The following is a 19,424-nucleotide window of genomic DNA, read 5'->3' on the forward strand; positions in this document are numbered from 1 at the left end:
AACAGCTGCATCCAGGAGCAGGAAAGAGTAGCTGGCCGGGGCTTGGTGGGGAGGAGGAGTTGGGCAGTTCCCGGTGATCAGGCTGGACTCTTCCCAGACCGCCCGGTGCCCCTCCACCAGCCAGGGGTCGAGATGGTGCAAGGGGTGAGATGTTGAGAGCTCCCTCATAGGACACTCTTTTCGAGGGAATTTTTTGTAGACCCCCTGATGGGTCTGGCTTTGTACCTGGAAACACGTCCCACCCCAAGAGAAAGGTGGGAACCTGCCAAAGTTGAAGGAAGGGGTCTGGATCCTCACAGATCACAGAATTGGGGTTTGGACCAAGTTTAACCAGATCTCCTGGGGATGGCAGAAGGCAGGGGCATCCAGCTAACTTCTAATAATAATAAAATCATAGTTCCTGTATTCCTGGCCTTGTGCCATGCATTTTACTTTATGAGTTCATTCAATCCTCATAACTGCCCCATAACACCCCCACCCCCACCACAATAATACTAGGCAACATTTGTATTGCACCTACTCAGTTCCAGGTAATCTTCTCAGCATTTTACATCTATTAGCTTTATTTATTTATTTATTTATTTATTTATTTATTTATTTACAGAGACAGAGAGTCAGAGAGAGGGATAGATAGGGACAGACAGACAGGAACGGAGAGAGATGAGAAGCATCAATCATCAGTTTTTCGTTGAGACTCCTTAGTTGTTCATTGATTGCTTTCTCATATGTGCCTTGACCGCGGGCCTTCAGCAGACCGAGTAACCCCTTGCTCGAGCCAGTGACCTTGGGTCCAAGCTGGTGAGCTTTTGCTCAAACCAGATGAGCCCGCACTCAAGCTGGCGACCTCGGGGTCTTGAACCTGGGTCCTTCCGCATCCCAGTTTGACACTATCCACTGCACCACCGCCTGGTCAGGCTATTAGCTCATTTTTGCTCTTCACAACACTTCTGTAAAGCATGCACTGCTATCCCCATTTTGCAGAAGAGGATACTGAGGCACAGAAAAGCTATAAAACCCAAATTTGCAGAGCTGGGACAAGGATACAGATGGGAGAGCTGTGTGACCCCAGTCCTGGGCTCCTATTTCTTTCTCATCCTGCCCCCCTCCACGGTGTCTGTGCCAGGTGAGGTAGGGGTGTCCAGGGGCAGGGGTATAAACAAGGGCATTTGGGAAGAAATGGAGGGTGTGTGTGTGTGTCTCATCATTAGTGCTTCCTAAAGGGAAGCTGCTGTGGGAGACATTTTCTCCTACCTACCTAGGGACACTACAGGTCTCTGGGGCTGAGAACCGTGGGTGGTCCTGGAGCCCCTGGAGTGGTGGGGCTAGGAATACTGGATCTCTAGGCCTTAGAAAAGGAAGGTAGAGTAAAATCTGACTCACTGGTGATAAGGAAGTGACAAAGCTTCTCAGTCCTCCCCCAGCCCAAATGCCACATGGCTCCCCACTCTCTGCGACCCAAGACAATTCAGTGGACTCTAGTGGGTCTTTCTTTCTGGCTCCTCTTGGCCATTCTCTTCTTGACACATTTACTGCCTCTGGCTACTGTGAACCCCCCTTCTGCTTTTTCTTGGAGTTCTGTCCTCTTCTCCACATCCCACCCCATCTCCCACCCCCGGACCAACTCTCAGGGCCTTCACTGATCCCCATGTGCTGATGACATCCACACTCCCATCTTCAGACCTTGTCCTGAGCCAGGGCATGCCCACCTAAAAGTCTCCAGTGGCTCACTCCCCACTGGGTTCAGAATGAAGCTAGAGCTTGGACCCATGACCCTCACCTCCCTGCAGATGTTTCTAGCTTTGGCCTGCCCCTCCAGCCTCATTTGGACCACTCTACATACTCCAAACTCTAGCCAAACCCAGCTGTTCTGTCCCTAAATGGGCTTTACCGTCCCATCACAGTGCCTTTGAATGTGATGTTCATTCAACCTGAAATAGGCTCTCCACCCTCCTCACCCAGCTAATTCCAGCTCAGCTCCAACACCTGCTTCTCCAAGAGGCCTCCCCTGACCTCCCAGGCTGGGTTTGCTGCATCCTCTGTGCGGATTGTGGCTTCCTGCAATTAACTCAAGAGGAGCAGGTTGGAGGGGAGACAGGGCCTTGACTGTGGACTTGAGACTGACTGAGATTGCCAAGATCCAGAGTTCCTGAGAAAGGTCTGCGCTGGAGAGAGGCAAAAGCCAAGGACGAGATCAAGGTTATCACAGGGAGCATGTAGAAGGAGAAGACAGAACTGTTGAGGACACACTGTGGGCAACCCCAACATTAAAGGGCTGGGCAGAAGGAAAAGGGGGAGGCTGAGAAGGAAGGGGAGAGGGAGCCAGAGAAGCAGAAGCACAGAGGACAGCTCTCAGGGAACCACCCCAGCACTCATGCCCCGCTGTTGTCTCCTCCCCTTGAATCCATTCTGGCCCTGTGACCTACTTTTGACTAATGTGATAAAAATGACGCCACAGTATTTCCAAGCTTAAGTCATTAGAAGCTTGTAATTCCAACTGCACCTCTTGAAACCCTCCTTCTCTGGGAGGTCAACTGCCATGTGAAAAGTCAGACACAGACTACTACCCTGAGACAGTCATGCTGTGAGGAAGCCCAAGCTAGCCACATGAAGTGGCCATGTAGAGAGAGATGTCCAGGAATCCTTTCACAGTCATCCTAGCTGAGGGTCTAGACATATGAGTGAAGCAGCCATCTTGAACGTCCAGCCCAACTGAGCCTTCTGATGACTCCAGCCCAGCCACCATATAAAAGCAACTGCAAAAGAGACACCAAGAAAACTGCCCATCTGAGCCCAGTCACAGGACCCTGTGTGATAAAAGATTTGTTCTAAGACATCACATTTGTGGTTGTTGGTTATACAGCAATAGGTAGTTGAAAGAGTTCAGAATTTAATACCTAAATGGCCCTCCGTGGTACATTATGGTCCCCACTTAATAGATGGGGAAATAAAGCCCAGAGAGGGATGTCACTCAGTGAGGTTCATGTAGCCAGTTGGTGGCGACAGCTGGAGTTTGAACCCAAGCAAGTTTGTCCGATAGCCCAGCTTATGCTTTCCATAAGACACCCTGGCTGCCAAAACGTGATTTTGGCCAAATGCCCTGTGTAACAGGTTAATGGGGCTTTCCCAGGTAGCTCACCTGGGCACCTGCTGAAACCCCTTTTTTTTTTTTTGAGACAGGATTCACAGTAAAGTGTGCAAATCAAGTATATTGCATGGTACATTTTTACATGTGTACACATCCCTGTGACCACTACCCAGAGATCAAGGTCTGCAACATTTCTCACACTCAACAAGTTCCCTTGTGCCCACTTCTAGTGAAGGTGCCCCTCCTCAGCCCAGAGGCACCCACTGTTCTGATGACCATCATCACAGTGACAATTTCTCCTGTTTTTTTTTTTTTTTTTTTTTTACAGAGACAGAGAGAGAGGGATGGACAGGGACAGACAGACAGGAATGGAGAGATGAGAAGCATCAATCATTAGTTTTTCATTGCACATTGCAACACCTTAATTGTTCATTGATTGCCCTCTCATATGTGCCTTGACCACGGGCCTTCAGCAGACCGAGTAACCCTTGCTCAAGCCAGTGACCTTGGGCTCAAGCTGGTGAGCTTTTGCTCAAACCAGATGAGGCTTCGCTCAAGCTGGAGAGCTTGGGGTCTCGAACCTCGGTCTTCTGCATCCCAGTCTGACGCTCTATCCACTGCGCCACTGCCTAGTCAGGCAGTTTCTCCTGTTCTTGAACTTCACAATGCCCTTTGTAGCCGACTTCTTTCTCTCAACATTATGTCTGAAGATTCATCATGTTGTGTGTAGCAGTAATTTTTTCATTGCCATATTGTATGTATTCAAATGTATGAACATAACACCATTTATTCGTTCTACCACTGATGGACATACGTATTATGTTTTGACTTGAACTGCTACCAATAGGTCACTATGAATATTATTGTTCTGGTCATTTTGTGGACCTAAGCCCATAGGAGTGGAAATCTAGGTCATAGGGTAGATGTGTCTTGCTTTCTAAGAACCTGCCAGGTCACTGCCCACAGTGGTGGCACGAATACTGCCACCTCGGTGCGGGAGAACCCCAGTTTACCGCACCCTTGCAGGCTCTCGGGATTGCCAGTCCTTCTCACTGAGCTATCTAGTACATGGGAAGTGAGAATTCAAAGTGGAGCACCTTTTCATATACTGGCCTGATTTTTTAGCTTGTCGAGCTGGCCCTGTCAAGGGGTGGTAGAAAGCCAGTGAGGAGGGGGGAGCCTCAAGTTGGCTGAGGGTCATGGAGGCAGAGCATGGAACAGGGATATCCAGGAGGATTTCTGGGAGGCAACAGCACAGCGAGGGTGGATAGAGATCTGGACTCAACTCCTGATACCGAGGCTGCAAGGAGCAGACAGTAGCTCTGGAATGCTACTTATCTCATGAGACAAGTCCCAAGGCAGAGAAGCACCAAGGCTGGGTGATTTGATGGCTCAGGGGTCCCGTTCTTTCTGCCAGGCGATTGTTAGCATACTGATGAGGCAAGATGGTGGCAATGTGGGGACTTCACCCAACACTGTCCGAAGGTTGGGAAAGAGAAGCCTTCCTTCCTGTGGCCCTTTTTAAGAGCAAGACCTCCCTGGCCGGTTGGCTCAGTGGTAGAGCGTTGGCCTGGCATGCAGAAGTCCTGGGTTCGATTCCTGACCAGGGCACACAGAAGAAGCGCCCATCTGCTTCTCCACCCCTCCCCCTCTCCTTCCTCTCTGTCTCTCTCTTCCCCTCCTGCAGCTGAGGCTCCACTGGAGCAAAGACAGCCCGGGCGCTTGGGATGGCTCCTTGGCCTCTGCCCCAGGCGCTAGAGTGGCTCTGGTAGCAACAGAGCGACGCCCCGGAGGGGCAGAGTGCGCCCCCTGGTGGGCGTGCTGGGTGGATCCCAGTCAGGCGCATGCGGGAGTCTGTCTGTCTCTCCCCGTTTCCGGCTTCAGAAAAATACAGGAAAAAAAAAAAAAAAAAAGAGCAAGACCTTCCTGATGACCCCTCTGGCCCTCCACCTCCAACCAAGACTTCCCTGGCATCTCAGTGGCTGGACTGCGCCCCATGCCACTTCTAAGCCCATCACTGGCAAGGAAATCAGGCCCATTGCCCCACACCCCACAAGGCTGTTGCCCTGTGGTCTTTCCGTGCACACCAGGGATATTCACAGGGCATGTACTCGTGCTTCTCCCTCGGAATGCTCTTCTTGATTTTTCCAACTGGGAAAGCCCCATTTCAAAGCCACCTCCAAAAGCCCTCTTTGACCTGCAGGCTGGACCAAGGTCTCCTTGGGGTTCTCAGAGCCTTCTGGGATCCAACCCAACGTGGCTTATTTTAGTGGCCTCAGTGGGGGCAGGGCCAGTTCTTATTTACCTCTATGCACCCAATGCCTAAGGACTGATGGGAACAGCCAGGAGGGTGAGGCTGGCTCAAGTTGCCCTGCTGTTTTCATCATCTTCGCCACAACCCTGCAAATTGGACAGCCAGCCAGGGCCTGGGGCAACTCAGGAAGGGGCCCTTTTCCCAACCTCACGTGGCACATCCAGTCAGCCATGATGAGGCCCCCACAGCCACTGCCCCCACCCCAACCCTGCCCAGGGCTGACCATGACCTCTGGGCACAGCCTCAATATGGCACTGGGGCTAAAAGACACAGACCAATGGAGGCTCAGAGAGGGGCCGACTTGCCCAAGGTCAGTCAGGGGCTGTTGTGGCTCCAGTTGGGCCAAGCGCCTACACCAGTGCTTCTCAGACTTTGAGGTTCATGTGAACCACTGGGGACTGTATTAAAGTGCAGGCTCAGTCAGAAGGTCGGGTGGGACCTGGACGTGGTGGTGTTTCTTGCAAGTTCCTTGGGTGAGGTGGTGCTAGTCTGTAAATCCCATGCAGAGCTGCAAAGTATCGCCTGGTGGAAAAACTAGATTCTCAACTCCGCCCTCAGAAGCCCACATACCACCCTCTAGGAAGGGGGGAGTACTGGAGGGCAGGGGGTTAAGAAACACCAAACTCCATGGCCCACCCTGCCCGAGCCATCCAGGATACCAGAGCTGCAAGAACATTTTATTAAGTTAAGAAGGCTGATGGATCAGGAGAGACAATGCCTTCACGGGCAGCTCCAGCGGTTCCATGTCCAGCACCCCCCAGAGGAGGCAGTGGGGCCACTGAGACAGGGGCCGCTCCCTCTGTCCAGAGTCCTAGAATGTGGGGTCCCCCAGGGCAGGAAGTATTAGTGGGAGGTAGGGGAGGAAGAGGGTGGTAGGCTCTTGGCTCCTTGCCTCTCCCACCAGAGTCAAACCTGCCATGGTCACTGCCAGACCCAGGGCAGGGCCACGTGACCAGCCCAAGCAGAAGGATGGAGACAGAGGGGGAGCCAGAGCTGGGGGCACACGGCCACAAGGAATTACTTTTCAAAAAGTACAAAGTGTTTTAGAAAACAAAAAAAAGGAAAAAGTCTATATATAAAAATCTCTTCACATATAAAATCCTGAAGAAGGTGCAAGGTAAGACCCAGTGCGAGGGGTGCGCTCAGATATGCAGAGAGTATGCGTGTGTGTGCCTGTGCATGTGTGTCTGTGTGGTGTCTGTGTGTGCCTCCGGGTGTGTGTCTGTGCAGTGTGTGTACGTGTGTGTGCCTGTGTAGTGTGTGTCTGTGTGGTGTGTGTCTGTGAGTGCACCTGTGTGTAAGTGCATGTATGTAATTGTTGTGAGTGCACGTGTGGCCCACAGAGGGTGGGGAGAAAGCTTGGCTTCTGACTTCCATCCAGCAGAGGAGGGCCACTGGTCCCCTTGGACTGGGGGTCTGTAGCTGGGCTGGACCACAAGGACCTGGAAGATAAGAGTCAGGGAGCTGAGGGCTGGGGAAGCCTCAACCTTGGCCTTGGGACCCAGCATGGCTTAGGCCAGGCAAGCGTGGCCAGCAGGTCCTTCGAACACCCCTTGGCCCCAAAGGTCAGGCCAGATCTGCTCCTCCAGTCTCTTCCCCAAAGAGCCTGGCCCCTAGGGTAGCCTCTCCTGAGTGCCTTCAAGTCCACAAGGACCTGTCCTCCAAGTGCAGGATTGGGTGGAAGGAGTACTATTAGTGATCAATGATGTGTCCCTGCTGCCAGGTGGACACACTGGATTTGCCACCCAAGCCAGGGACACTGTCAGCTCTGAGGAGGGGTGTAGGCTTATCAGGCGGTGGCTGTGGCACAGTGTTAAGAAGTGCCACTGTGTCACGGTCCCTATTTATAGAAAGGGAAACAGAGGCCAGGAGAAGGAAGTGCCCTGTCGCAGGTGGCCCAGCGAGTCAGGCGTGAAGGAGCCTTCAGCGCCCACCTCCAGGCTAGGTGCCTTGCCAGGCCCCACTCACCGCCCTGTGGTGCCCACCTCTACTCAGCCATGCTGTTGCGCATGGCCTCCTTCTCCTGCAGGGCAGCCATGGCGAGGCGCAGGTGCTCCTTCAGCTGCTCGATCTCCCGCTCTGAGCGCGTCTTGATGTGGTTCAGCTCCACGTACACATCCTGGTACTTTCCTGAGGTGAAGCGCTTGTCCTGGGGGCAGGCAGGGGCTATGAGGGCACAGAGCCCTCCCCACCTGGCACATACTTTCTGTTGGCCAGCACAAAGCAGCCAGGCCCCTCCACAGTCCTCAGTGGCCCCCAGGCCTGTACTAACCCCTCCCAGCACCATCTAGTGACAGATTTCAGCATTACTTGCACCCTGCTTGTGATGAGAGCTGAGGCTTGGGGAGGTGAAGCTTTTGCCCAAGACCACATGGCAACCAGTGGCCAGGATGAGAACCAGGTCAGCCTAGCTCAAGGTTTGGGCCCATTCCATGAGTCTGACTCACACCCACTCCTAGAGCCACCAACACACAGTGCGTGTCAAAGACACAGGCACACGACACCAGGCAAACCACAGACTCAGACCTGGGCCCGAATCCCAGCGCTCCCCCTGCCAACAACACAGCTTATTCCTACTGGAACATACGCTCTGTAAAGGCAGGGGTTTGGGTCTTTTTCACAGATGTCTCCCCAGCACCTACCATGGTATTCAATAAATACTGGCTGAATAAATAAAAGCAAATGTGGCCTTGAGCAGGTCACTACTCTTTCTTAGCCTCAGTTTCTCTGTAGATGGGGATAATGAGATCTTCATGTGAGAGGCACAAGAAGGGCCTGGCACAGAGCAGGTGCTCACAGGATGGGGCATGCAGGTAGATCCAGAGGTTCCCCACCCACTGACACCCCATGTCAGCCAGCCAGGACCCACCTTCTGCATCATCTGCAGCTCATCCCGGAGGCAGTGCACCTCCTTCTTCAGGTACTGAAGTTCATTCTCCTTGACTCGTAGCAGCACCTGCGGTCATGGGTGTCAGGCTGACGCAGGACCAGAGGCCAGAGCTGCCCGGCCCAGAGTGTACTGCAGCCTGTATTCTTCCTGCCTCAGGCCCCTAGAATGCAGCTCACAACCTTCACAAAGAGCCACTCCACCCCAGGGACACAGTTCTCCAGCAAGCTCGCTCTTGCCCTTGTCCATACTATAGCACCAGGCCCTCAACTTGAGGGCAAAGAAGACAAAAGGAAGCCATAGTATGGCCCTACCCTGAACCAGAGAGGTTGGGATTCCGTGTGGACTACCTCATGAACCCCTCCACAAACCCGGAGAAGCAGGTATTGTTGTCTTGACTTGACCAAAGAGGAGATAGTTTCAGCCAGACTAGGGAGGTCTGAGTTTAGCCTCCGGAGCCAGACTGCTGGGTTGAAATCCCAGGTCTCATACCAACTAGCAGTGCAACCTTGGGCAGGTACTTGACCTTCCTGTGTCTCAGTTTCCTTAGCTAAAAAACGAGGACAGTAATAGCATGTACCTCACAGGACTGTTAGGGAGATTCACGGAGTTAAGAACTTTGGCTTACAGCCTGAGCAGGTGGTAGCGCAGTGGATAGAGTGTTGGACTGGGATGCAGGGGACCCAGGTTCAAGACCCTGAGGTCACCAGCTTGAGCGTGGGCTCATCTGGCTTGAGCGAGGCTCACCAGCTTGGACCCAAGGTTGCTGGCTTCAGCAAGGGGTTACTCGGTCTGCTGTAGCCCCACGGTCAAGGCACATATGAGAAAGCAATCAATGAACAACTAAGGTGTCACAACGAAAAAGTAATGATTGATGCTTCTCATCTCTCTGCGTTCCTGTCTGTCCCTATCTATCCCCCCCACCCCTGTAAAAAATAAAGCAAAGGTCAGAAAAGAAAAAAAAAGAACTTTGGCTTATAGAAATTCCAGGCTCAGAAAAAAGCCATAATAAATGTTTGTAAAATAAAATACCAGAGAGATCCTAAGATCATGCCTACATTTTCTTATTGCAACTTATCCCAGTAAGATGGGTGCCAGTCCCATTTTACAGATGAGCTACTACGGCTTAGAAATGTGAGGCAAATGGCCCTGGGCACACAGCAGGTAGGTGGCAGGCCCTGGATGGGAGGGCAGGACTCTGGCTGCAGTATTGCTGGGCATATAGCAGGTGTCCTTCCTAGCTGTGCTGGCATCTCCTCGCTGGGGCCCATGTCTAGGCCTGAGGTCCAGCTGGGCTGTTTGGTATGCCGGCAGGTACTCACCTCCAGCTCACAGGAGCTCCGCTCGCTGCGTCCACAGCCACTGCCTGAGCCCTGTGAGGCGATGAAGCCGCGCAGCCGGTCAATCTCCTCAGACAGGCGGGTATGCAGCTCCTGGGGGGTAGGATGGTCAGTGCAGGGCCGCCGGGCGCCTGTGCTCCCACCCCCACTGGGGCCAGGCCCACCTGGTTGTGGCGCAGCAGATCTTGGCCCTCTTGCTGGCAGCACCTCAGCGTGTGCTCGCGCTCCTCGGCCTGCCGCGTCAGGGTGCCGATCTCCAGGCACTTCTGAGAGTACCGCTCTGACAGCACCTGCAGCTCCCGCTTCAGCGCCTCCACGTCTGACCTGCCCGGGGCGGAGGAGGGAAGGATGATGCGGGCTTGCGGGCTTCTATCACACTTGGAGTCATGTCATGGCAGACTCAAACAGCTCAGGACTCCTGAGTTCCCACCCTAGTTTTGCTTTTAGCTCACCCACAGGGCTGTGAACTGATGATGGACTCACAGCTACAGGTGCCTCCTCTATAAGGGTTGGGTTGACAGAGCCCATCTCTCAAGCCTCTGCAGCCTCAATATTCCATAACCGTGCTCTGTGGCAGGGAGGGATAGCCACTGGTGGCAGGGGACACTGCAGCCAGCTCTAGGGGACACTAACATAGGGAAGAGGAATATAGAGGCCAAGGTCAGCTAGACAAGAAGGGGCCTGAAGAACTGTTATGTAGATGGCATGGAGGTCTGGCTAGGGCCCTGCTGCTTCTGTTCTCTGTGCCACAAGGACGACAGTGGGAATCTCAGTTAGGGAAAAACTGACATGTCCTTTGCCAATGGGTGTCAGCATAAGTCCCTGATTTGTAACTATCAGTGTAGGCCATTGGGCCCCTGGCTCAGAGGGAGCCCAGCCCGCAGACCCCAGGCCCCAAGTGCCATCTTACTGGTGCTGCTTCCGGAGGCCATCTGGGCCCTGCTGGAGACTCCGTGTCTTGCTCAGCTCCCGGCTCAACTCCTCCTGGTAGGCCTTCTTCATGGCTTCAATGGCTGGAAGCAGGGCAGAAAAGCGATGGGGAGATTGGGGAGAAGGGGCAGCAACACCAAACTCCACCTCCTCTAAGACACCACACATACCGTGGAGACAGAATCGGGGAGAAGCATACGAAGAGCACTGGACCACACTGTGGCATGAACTGAGTCGCTCTGGGTAAGTTGCTCGGCCTTTCAAGCTTGTCTAGCAATAGGGGATAACAATCCCTGTCTGATGGACCTTGCTGGGGAGACGCCTCAGTTTCTGACCACGGGTACCTCTTGTTAGTGATGGCCATAGTCCCATATGCAGGGACATTGGACCCATAGTCCAATGTCCCTGCATAACCTGGAGGGTCCTTTAATAAGCCATCTTCCCCTCTTCTCTTTCTCCCTCCTCACTAAAATAAATAAAAAACAAAAAACAAGCCATCTGCCTTGCCCAGCATAGTGCCCGGCTTAGTGGCACTGTGGTGGTACAGTGGATAAAGCACTGACATAGAATGCTGAGGTCGCCAATTCAAAACCCGGGCTTGCCTGGTCAAGGCACATATGGAAGTTGATGCTTCCTGCTCCTCTCCTCAACTCTTTCTCTCTCTCTCTTTACCCTCTCTAAAATGATTAACAACAACAACAACAACAAAAAATCCTAAAACAGTACAGGTTCAGTAGTTGGTACAAATCTAGGTGACTCTGCTCAGGGGACTCAACCCCTCTGTGCCTCAGGTCCCTTATCTGGAAAGCAGGGTAGCAATAGCACCTTCTCTCATAAGTTATTGGAAGATGTATGTAGAGCATTTAGAACAATGTGTAGCACGGACATTAACTTCTGGTTTATTTTTCAGACTATGAGCTCCTAATGACTGTTTGTTTTCACACTCACATGGGGTGGCTGTGAGGATTAAACAAGTTCTCACCCATCGTCTTATCCATAATTCCAAATCCAAAAGCTCTGAACACTGACAGTTTTTCATAACTCTTTTGGTGACAATTCCTGACCTGAACAAACATGAGGCTATTTGAGGTCATTATTATCCTACTTAAGGTGACCTTGAAAATTTTCATTACAAAAACCTTAGTGCTATATTTCAGGATGAAGCCCAGATGCAGCTGGGGCATGGGGATAATTAATATATGCACCAGGTTACCTTCCTAAAATGTAAAGTGCATGGGCCCCAGGGTTCGGGATGAGGGACCATGGGCTTGAGTGCGTGAAGCACTTAGCAAGTGCCAAGTTCTAGATCATGTGATCTCTTTCTTAATTTCCATTATTCTACAATACCCTGGAGGTACATGGGATGTACCAAGCACATACAACAGGCATGCAGCTGACAAAGCGAAGGAGGAAGTTACCCAACACCTTGGTTGAACATTCCTGTTTCTGGCTTGGGAGAGCAGAGAATGGCTTTGCAGTCAGCATGCTCTGGGCTCCAACTCCAGCTTCTGCCACCTCTAAGCTGTGCCATCTGGGTCAAATCACTAACCTCTCTGAGCCCATCTCCTCATCTGTGAAATGGGTTGCAAGGACTTGGGCTGGGTAACAAGGCTTGGTAAATGCTTGCACCTTTCCCTGCTCTCCAGCCTGTACGCCCAGTGAGATGGTCTCCCTATGAGAATTGGGTCTAAGGCTGAGCAGTCTCTCCCCCAGTACATGGCATAGGCCTGGACACAGTTGGAGCTCACTGTGTAAGTGGCTTAAGGTGGACCTGCCAGTAGCTACAGGTCTCGAGAGAGAGTACTCATAACCAGTGGGGGAAGCTCATTTTATTGCCTGACTTTCTCCTTTTAAGTAGGGTCCAAGGCCAGTGCTGGGGACTTTCAACTCCTTCTGGTCTCTCTCTCTCTCTTTTTTTTAAGTGAGAGAGGGGAGATAGAGAGACAAACTCTTGCATGCACCTCTACCAGTATCTACCCAGCAACCTCCATCTGGGGCTGATGCTCTGCCCATCTGGGCCTCATGACCACAACAAAGCTATTTTTAGTGCCTGAGGCAGAGGTTCCATGGAACCATCCTTAGCACCCAGGCCAACACACTTAAGCCACTGACTGTGGAGGGAAAGAGAGAGAGAGAGAGAGAGAGAGAGAGAGAGGGAGAGAGGAGGGAGAAGGGAGAAGCAGATGGTTGCTTCTCCTTGTACCCTGACCAGGAATCGAACCTGAGACTTTCACAAGCTGGGTCAATGCTTTACCACTGAAAACAGCTGGCCAGGGCCACCTCCTGATCTCTTATCTCAAGTCTGGCATTGAGACCTCAGCCTTTTTTTTTTTTTTTTTTTTTTTTTCATTTTTCTGAAGCTGGAAACAGGGAGAGACAGTCAGACAGACTCCCGCATGCGCCCGACCGGGATCCACCCGGCACGCCCACCAGGGGCAACGCTCTGCCCACCAGGGGGCGATGCTCTGCCCATCCTGGGCGTCGCCATGTTGCGACCAGAGCCACTCTAGCGCCTGAGGCAGAGGCCACAGAGCCATCCCCAGCGCCCGGGCCATCTTTGCTCCAATGGAGCCTTGGCTGCGGGAGGAGACCTCAGCCTTTTATTTAAAAGACTCCCAAACCCAGTGAGGAGGTTCCTCAGCTTGGAGGTTCGAGGAGCCAAGCCCTGCTGTGCCACTCCTGCCCAGGGTCCTCACCTGAGGCCGTGGCTGCCGTCTCCTCGGCCAGGAGCCACTCCTTCTCCTGCTGCAGCCTCTGCAACTCCCGCTCATGGTGCCGCTGAAGTTCTTCCATCACCTGCTGGTGTGAGGACTCCATCTCCGCCAGACTGCGTTCCCATGCCTCCTGCGGGCGGAAGGCCTGGGGTCACAGGGCTGTCCCATTGCCTGGGACAGTGGTCCTTCTCCAGCCTGAGGTGAGAAGCCTCAGGAGCAGGCATACCCTGGTCCAGGGACCCTGGCACCACCAGCCTGCACCCATACCCCTCAGCCCTCCACTTCCCCATCTACAAACCTCACCCTGTCACTCTTATGCTTCAAACCCTTCTGAGGTCCGAGGCCCCCATCTTGCAGGATCAAGTCCCTACTCCCATGCCTGACCCTTGTGGCCTCATTTCTGGCCCTTCCCCACCAAGAACCCCCAGTTATAAAAAACAACAACACAATTCATGGCATGTTCACAGCTCTGTGCTTTAGCTCATGTTATTTCCACTACCTGGAACATTCTCTTGCATCTTTTTCTTCCTGGGTAATTCAGAACCTGCAGCCCAGCTTAAATGTCCTTCTAGCCCTGTCTCTGGAAACCTCCTGCCGCCACCAAAGGCCTTGGCTTCGGCCAGACCATAAGTTTCCCAAAGACAGAAAAGATCTTTCCTGACCGGTGGTGGCGCAGTGGATAAAGTGTTGACCAGGACCACTGAGGTCACCGGTTTGAAACCCTGGGCTTGCCTGATCAAGGCACATATGGGAGTTGATACTTCCTGCTCCTCCCCCCTTTCTCTCTCTCACTCTTTCTCTCCTCTCTAAAATAAATAAATAAACTTAAAAAAAAAAAATCTGATCCAGCTTGGAGTCCCTGGGGTCTGGGCCAGGATCTGACCTGTGGCAGGTGCTGGGTGAGCTGAGATCAATGACTTATCAGAACAGGACCTATGGATCAGACTAGCCAGTCTTTAAAAAACTAGTAACACCCACTGCTAGGAGAGTCACTGCGATTGGGTATATGGAGGGCAGTTTGATAGCAACGACACATTTTTTTATTTTTCCTAAGTTAGAAGCAGAGAGGCAGTCAGACAGACTCTCACATGCACCCGACCGGGATCCACCCAGCATGCCCACCAGGGGGCTTTGCTCCATTGTGGCTGGAGCCATTCTAGCTGAGGTCGAGGCCATAGAGCCATCCTCAGCGCCTGGGCCAATTTTGCTCCAATGGAGCCTTGGCTGTGGGAAGGGAAGAGAAATAGAGAGAAAGGAGAGGGGGAAGGGTGGAGGAGCAGATGGGCGCTTCTCCTGTGTGCCCTGGCCAGGAATCGAACCTGGGACTTCCACATGCCGGGCTGATGCTCTACCGCTGAGCCAACCAGCCAGGGCCTCGATGCATTTTTAATGATCCTATCTCTTAACCTAGCAGGTCCACTCACAGAAATGACGCCGCAGAAAGTCACGTGTACAAAGACTCTTGGAAAAGGGCAATATTGCCAACAGCCAAGAACTGGAAACAATCTAAATAAACAACCCTTAAATAAATTATGAGATCAAGCCTTACAAAGGACCCAGGCAGCTGTCAGGCAGACCTTCCCACATGGACTGCTGGGGAAAGGAGTCTGGAAACTTAGGTGATGAAAGCTCTAGGTTTCTGACATATGTGGAATAATTCCACTCCCGGAAACAAAACAGAGCCAGACATCCAGGTACAGGTGTGCAAAAACACTGAAAGGGGAGGGAAGGACCCTGCGAGGCTGAGTACTAAGCCCCAAAGATGTCCATGTTCTACTCCCTGGAATCTGTGAATGTCACCTTACACAGTGACAGAGGGGAACTGAGCTTACTAATCAGATGACCTTAAAATAGAGAGACCATCCTAGATTATGCACTGGTCCAGTGTAGCCATGGGGTCCATAAATGGGGAAGAGGAGGCAGGAGAGCAGAGGGAGGGAGAAGTGACTGTAGAAGGTCAGAGTGAGGTAAAGTGAGAGGGACTTGACTTCCGTACACACTTTGAAGATGAAGAAGCCATAAGCTATGAAAGGTGGGCAATCACGGGATGCTGGAAAAGGCAAGAAACTGGATCCTACCCAGAGCCTACAGAAGAAAACACAGTGTCTGCAGGTGCCTGGATTTTAGCCCAGCAAGACCCATGCTAACAAATAGAAAACTACACAGATGGCTCAGATGACACTTAGGTGACTCCTGGGGTCAGAGCAGGCAGGGCAACTAGAGTTCATGTGTTTGTTTATAATATTTTTTAAAAACATTTTAAATTACTGATTTTAGAGAGAGAAGTGGAGAGAAACATCAACTTGTTCCACCCATTCATGTATTCATTGGTTGATTCCCACATGTGCCCAACCAGGGATAAAACCCACAACCCTGGAGCTCTGGGATGATACTTTAACAACTGAGCTACTTGGCCAGGGCTATTTCTAACCTTTTAATTTGTTTGAATTATTTATGAAAATGTAAACTTTTTTTTTTTAAGTAAAAGGAGGGGAGACAGACTCCTGTATGAGCCCCAACGGGATCCACCAGGCAACCCCCATCTGGGGCCGATGCGTGAATCAACTAAGCTATCCTCAGTGCCTGGGACCAACGCTCAAATGAATCGAGCCACCAGCTGCAAGAGGGGAAGGAAGAGAGAGAGAAAAGGGAGAGAAAGGGGGAAAGAAGTAGATGGTTGCTTCTCATGTGTGCACCCTGACCGGGGATTGAATTTGGATGTCAGCATGCCGGGCTGATGCTCTATCCACTTAGCCAACTGGCCAGGGCCAACCTATTTCTTATATAATTAAAAAATATTTAGCCCTGGCCAGATAGCATGGTTGGTTAGAACGTTGTCTTGAAGTGCAGAGGTTGCCGATTTGATCCTTGGTCAGGGCACATACAGGAAAAGACAAATGCTCCTGTCTGTCTCTAAAATCAATAAATAAAAATTAAAAGATATATGTGTTTAAGGTCATTTTAAAAACAGAAGGGGAAGAGCCAGGGAAGAAACCAAGATCCAGAGGACCAGATAAAAAATTATATTCCCCCTCATGGCATAAGGCACCTCAGTGGTGGGGACAACCCACAACTCTCCAGCAGCCACACCTTGAAGCCACTTTAGAGGAAGGTTAAGTGCCAGGCCACATAGGTCCAGGTATTTTAGGTAGTGAGCAAGGGTATCTGTCCTGCTGGACCCTGTGCTTGTGCTCCAAGTTAGCACAATAGGACATTGCTTTTGCTGGAGTCCTAATCCTGGCTGTACTATGGAATGAACTTTGACAAGTCCCTTCCCCCTTCTGAATTTATCAGTCTCCTCATCTCTAAAACGGGGCCCATAAAACCAACTGCCAAGGGTCCCTAAGGCGACCTAGTGCCCACCTGCAGAGATCAGAGAAACATGGGGGTGGGATGGAGACCTGTTCTTAGAGGGTCAGATCAGGCAGGCAGAGCCAGTAGCCAATAGGGAATTAGGAGGCTGATGTCAAGAGGTGGGAAACAGCCCATGAGAAGGGACTTCTAGAAGGCCAGATTTTGCTCTGATGTACCTTCCTGTGGGCCCAAGGTGTCCACTGTCAGCTCTGACATTGATCAAAGTGGATAAAGAATTGCCCATGGGCCCAATGTAATAGGATGAAAGAGTTCCCTTTGCTAGAGGCACTGCAGCCCCAGTGAAGTCCCAGACCCCCTGCTCCTGTCCTGTGGTAGCAGCCTGATCAGCTAATAGAAGGGTACCTGCTTGGCCTGAGATACCAGGTTGAGGGACCCCTCCCCAGCTGTCACCTCTCCAGGATCCACCGAATTTCCAGCTGCTTCCTCCAGCACTCGAGCAGGACACAGACGCCTCAGCTCCTCTTCTCTGGCGCCCTCCGCATCTTGGCCACTCCTCCTCTCCCATCTTCACTCTCCGTTTCCCCTTTTTTCTCCTCTCAAACCCCCCCCCCTTCTGCCTGCTCTCCCTACCCATCCCAACCCAGCAGACAAATGCTGGTGCCCTTGGAGTGCCCAATGGGGCCCCTGGGGATCAGGAGGCCTGGACTGCAGGCACAGGTCTGCCTACAGCTCAAAGGTCTCACCTTGTCTTTGGGTCTGTTTCCCTATCTGTAAGCTGAGAAGTCAGAGAAGTGCTTTTCAAACTTCATTTTAGTGACAAAAATCTTTTTCCAAAGTAAATCCAATGCAGGTTCTAATAGTAAAATGGACAAAGATGGAGTTGCTCTGATTACCATTGGCTGTGAATGGACCCACCCAAAAAGGTAGTCCCCTGGGAGATCGAGGGCTCCACAGTGGACAGCTTGAAGCCCTCTGGGTGGGGGTCTGAGGTGACCCCAACTGCCTCAGGCCATGGTGTTAAGCCCCACCCTGCCTGGAGATGCCCCACTCTTTCCTCTGGCCTTAACACTGGTCCCATTCCCTGTATGCGGTGACCCCCAAGCTAGCCCTCCATGTCAGGCCCCAACTGCCCTAGGCCCTGGTCTCCCTTCAGCTGAACCACTCAGCCCCAGACAGGCCCAGGCCTTGACAGAAGCCACAGCCTTAGAGACCTCTGCCTTCCCTGGGCCCAGTCACTTCCCTTCACGTACTCCCCTACATCGTTCTTTACCGCAGTCATCATGCTAGCTCCTGACACTGGCCTTGGCCCCTCCCAAGCCCCCTCTACTCAAATACCACCTTTCTGATGTCACTGTCAGACCTCAAACCTCCTCAGGTGTGTGGGATGAGATTCCAACTCCTTGGCTCGGCAGCGGAAGTCTCCAGGACAGGCAACCTCCAGCCTTCCACCAGAGCCCACTCCCCCACCCCACCCCAGTGCTCAGCTCCATGCCGCCGCCCCTCAGAAGGCTTCCCGAGAGCCCCCCACAGCAACCTCCCCCACTGAAACTTCTAGAAGGCTCCTCGGCTCAGAGCCTGGGATCTCAGCATTCTTTGTGCTTCGGGCAATGGTGTACTGACTAGAGGCAGTTGATTATCAAATTTCTAGGAATTTTGTGATGCAGTTGTTAAACATGGCCATTATTAAAAATCATATAAACTTATAATTTACATTAAAAACAAAGCTGATACTCAAAATTCATCACTTCTTAATTATTTCACTGCATTTTATTATTAGCTATGCTGTCGAGGTTTTTGTCTTCTGTATCTGTATGGTAGACATGCTCTATAATGGTGTGCACATATCTTCCCAACTCCGAGGTTCAGGTCCTTCAGCCACAGTAGGGGTGCTTATATCATGGACATTGGTAAGCATTACAAATCAGAACTCAATTTACTGGTTTGTTGGTAGTCTAGACTTAAGTGATGAGAAAATGCTAATATAGATTAAACTTAAAAGTGCACTGTATCTGTGCCCATCACATTGTAAACAGAACAAAAATACTGAGGAAATACTCTTCAAGAAAATATTCACAATAGAAAACTATTCTCTGATTCAACCAAAAGATTGTTCATGACATTCATTGACCACGTAAAGTTTCAACATGTTTCTAGTCTTACTCATTATCACTAATAAAAATGGCAATCAACATTCATGTTAGAAGGTCTGTCAGTTAAGCATTTGAAAAAACCAACAAAAGTATTCTGAGAAAAGTCAAGTTGCTATATGGAAGTTACAATAAATAGTTATAGTACCTTTTATTTGTAAGTTGTGTACTAAATATCCTTTGTATCAGTATAACTTATCAATATATATTTATTATACATATATATGTATATATCTATAGCATATAGAAGTGTGTATGTGTGTACACATGCATGTATTTTTTCTGGAGAGCTAGTTGTCCCCATGGTGACAATCAAAAGTGTCTCCAGACATGGCCAAATGTCCCCAGGGGAACAAAGTCAGTCTCAGTTGAGAACTGCTGTCCTAGTCATACCGTATGTCCCCAAAGACCAATGGAAGCTCCCAAGTCCCGAAGACCACCTTGTGAGGGCCTGGGCCTGGCAATGCATGGGCAGGATTTCCCTGTTTAGGGAGCACCTTCCAGGGGCCTGCCCATTGGGGCTCCCACCCCCTACTGGCTCTGCACTTCCCCAGGGTGGTGTGGGCAACGAGGTCCAAGTACAGGGTGTTACATGGGGGCAGTCAGCCGGACAAGAGTTCAAATCTCACCTCTGACATCCATAGGTCAGTTGACCTTGGGCAAGTCACATAACCTCTTACAGCTCAGTAGCC

General features: G+C 51.4%; 1 protein-coding gene across 2 annotated transcripts in view; it reads right to left on the reverse strand.

Moving 5' to 3' along the window:
• Window positions 1-6,435: 6,435 nt before the first annotated feature.
• The window catches only part of TRIOBP (TRIO and F-actin binding protein), a 57,768-nt gene continuing 44,779 nt past the window's right edge, over window positions 6,436-19,424 (reverse strand). For both annotated transcript variants that reach the window (XM_066258623.1, XM_066258631.1), the window contains 7 exons: window positions 13,253-13,400; window positions 10,537-10,639; window positions 9,791-9,950; window positions 9,609-9,719; window positions 8,269-8,355; window positions 7,385-7,548; window positions 6,436-6,841 (listed from right to left, as the gene is read on the reverse strand). In XM_066258623.1, coding sequence (XP_066114720.1) covers window positions 7,387-7,548; window positions 8,269-8,355; window positions 9,609-9,719; window positions 9,791-9,950; window positions 10,537-10,639; window positions 13,253-13,400 — 771 coding nt within the window. In that variant the 3' untranslated portion in view covers window positions 6,436-6,841; window positions 7,385-7,386. The remainder of the gene's footprint in view (window positions 6,842-7,384; window positions 7,549-8,268; window positions 8,356-9,608; window positions 9,720-9,790; window positions 9,951-10,536; window positions 10,640-13,252; window positions 13,401-19,424) is intronic.

This window comes from Saccopteryx bilineata, chromosome 1, assembly GCF_036850765.1.
Source record: "Saccopteryx bilineata isolate mSacBil1 chromosome 1, mSacBil1_pri_phased_curated, whole genome shotgun sequence".
Lineage (NCBI taxonomy): Eukaryota > Metazoa > Chordata > Mammalia > Chiroptera > Emballonuridae > Saccopteryx > Saccopteryx bilineata.